The 2,769-nt window shown below is 45.9% G+C and overlaps 1 protein-coding gene across 1 annotated transcript in view; it reads left to right on the top strand.

Annotated features, from left to right (window-relative positions):
• Positions 1-2,769, top strand: part of MYT1L (myelin transcription factor 1-like) — a 132,683-nt gene that overhangs the window by 64,019 nt on the left and 65,895 nt on the right. The window contains 1 exon segment of the mRNA XM_010848441.1: positions 519-805. Within this exon segment, the coding sequence (XP_010846743.1) occupies positions 519-805 (287 nt within the window).

Here is a 2,769-nt window from a genome sequence, read left to right as displayed (position 1 = left end):
AAAAAAAAAAAAAAAAAAAAGGAAGTAAATTATAGTTCCTCTCCTCCATCCCTCTAAATTCTTGTATTTTCTTCATCTCCAAGTCTGGGAGTATTAGCATCCGTGAAACTAAAGGAGAATTTTAAATCTGTGTACATGTTTACGTATATATCTATAATTTGTACACACATCCATTTCTGACCTCTTAAGAGGTCTTTGAACTGTGATAGAATTGAAATCAGGCACTTGTTTTTCTTCTGGTGAGGCTTATTTCTAAAAGCAGAGACATATTAAGGGGAAAAGATACAGATCTATGATAGTTAAGTGAGAGAGATGATAGATTCGTGGATAAGAGACAAGAGATTGAGAGGTGGTCCATAGATAAGCGGACAGACGGGTGCCCTGCGCACCTGTCAGCGGGTTTCACAGCCACGCGTGGAGAGCAGAACGCAGGAGGGGCCGCTTCTGCTCACCTGGGGAGCTTTTGCAAGTGAGACTGCCGGGAGGAGTTTGCAGCTTGGATTCTGTCCTGGCGAAAGGACTGTGGTCTGGGGGGGGATGTACACGGTCACCTTGTCCTTCTGTCTCGCAGAACCCTGACATGGAGGTGGATGAGAACGGGACCCTGGACCTGAGCATGAACAAGCAGCGGCCGCGGGAAGGCTGCTGCCCGATCCTGACGCCCCTGGAGCCCATGTCCCCCCAGCAGGCAGTGGTGAGCAGCCGGTGCTTCCAGCTGAGTGAGGGGGACTGCTGGGACCTGCCCGTGGACTATACCAAGATGAAGCCTCGAAGGATGGACGAGGACGAGTCCAAAGAGATCACCGTACGTCCCCTTCGTGGACCCCCACCCCCACCCACCCAGTCTGCCAAGCGGGCACCGCTGAGGGAAAATGCCCTGGGTGCACGCCTTAGTGAAAATGGTCTTTTCCCTTTAAATATGACTTTTAGCTGACTGGAGCTTAGAAGATGTTTTTGGTTAACCCAGGAGAGGTTTGGGAGTAACATTGATGAGAGGGAAACAAACCACTGACTCCTTTGAACGATGAATTTTATTTTCCAACAAGTGTGTTTTGTTGCAAAGGATTTCTCTAAGAAAATGTGCGAACAGCTTACCAATCCATTTTTCTGGGTGATAAATTGATACAATGCAGGGTTTTCCTTGCAGGTAAGGAATTATAAGGAGACTCTTAAATGCTTACATGTTTAATTCTGTGTTGTTAATTAGCTAGCTTCTTGAAGCTAGGGACAGGGAAGTGAAAGTGAAAGTCGCTCAGTCGTGTCTGACTCTTTGCAACCCCATGGACTGTAGCCCACCAGGCTCCTCTGTCCATGGAATTCTCCAGGTCAGAACACTAGAGTGGGTAGCAATTTCCTTCTCCAGGGGATCTTCCCAACCCAGGGATCAAACCCAGGTCTCCCACATTGCAGGCGGATTCTTTACCATTTGAGCTACCAGGGAAGGACAAGGTCTGTTCTCCAAAACACCCAAAATATGCAGAAGAGTGCCCTGGAGCCTAGAATAAATTATTTTTGTATAGTCACCCAAATCTTTGTTGACTACAGCATTACCAAAACACCTACGTCAAGACCGTATTTTTGAAGTAGTTACAATTTTCAAATTCAAATCATTAAAATAGTTACAATTTTCTTTAGGTTAAGAAAATAAATGAAAAAAGAATTGTTCTTTATTAGACTGACTTTTTCTCCAGTGTTCAATTCTGAAAGTTAGGACATCTCCTTTATTCCCTGGAAAATGAAAATTCTTTTTGAACACAATAGGGAGACCACCATCAAAGCCATAGCGTCTTACAGAAACAGAGAGGTGGATAAAAAGGAAACATTAGCTATTTGTAGGAATTGTCAGGGAAGGTACCTGTTTATAAGGCCATTACATCTGAAGCCTGTTATGTTTATTCTTCAAATTGATTTAAGTATCCAGGAGAATAGAATCTGAGTGGCAAGCTAAATTCCAAAGGGCTTTTTCTTTCCTACAACGTTAAATCGTTACTACCAAATAAGGCATGGTAGTTGAATCTCCGAATTTATTTTAATTAAAATTAAGCCCCCATAAAAAGACAGCAGCTTTGCCCTCCTTAAGTGTCACACAGGTGAAACCCTGCACTCAGGAAACACGTTTGCTGAACATCGCCACCTATAGGAATTTCTAGGTTACTGCAAGGGGCCCCTCTTGGCCAAAGAATATTCTATTAAAAAAATTTTTTTTAATGCTGCCTAACAGTAATTTTGGAGAAGGCAATGGCACCCCACTCCAGTACGCTTGCCTGGAAAATCCCATGGATGGAGGAGCCCGGTAGGCTGCAGTCCATGGGGTCACTAAGAGTCGGACGCGACTGAGCGACTTCACTTTCAATTTTCACTTTCACGCACTGGAGAAGGAAATGGCAACCCACTCCAGTGTTCTTGCCTGGAGAATCCCAGGGACAGGGGAGCCTGGTGGGCTGCCGTCTACGGGGTCGCACAGAGTTGGACACGACTGAAGCGACTTAGCAGCAACAGCAATTTAAACTCACAGCATCAGTCTATGTTGGTCTTCGCTTGCCTGGGGACTTCAGCGTGTAGAATACTTCCACAGTGTAGAACACTTGGCGAAGATTGCCAGACGCCCCAGGTGTCTTTGCATGTAAAGCTTAAGCTCTGCCTGTCGGTGTTGGAGACGGTGCTGTAGGTCTTGAACCCGGTGAGCGAGGTCCACTGAGTGGCTGGTTTGGCTGCCTGGCCGCTTCTCTGCCCCTCCTGTCCGAGCAGCTGCAGGAATTAGAATTTCCG

Source organism: Bison bison, unplaced genomic scaffold, assembly GCF_000754665.1.
Source record: "Bison bison bison isolate TAMUID 2011002044 unplaced genomic scaffold, Bison_UMD1.0 scf7180017864266, whole genome shotgun sequence".
In the NCBI taxonomy this organism is placed as follows: domain Eukaryota; kingdom Metazoa; phylum Chordata; class Mammalia; order Artiodactyla; family Bovidae; genus Bison; species Bison bison.
Note: the sequence above shows the minus strand (reverse complement) of the source record. Positions and strands in the feature narration are given on the sequence as shown.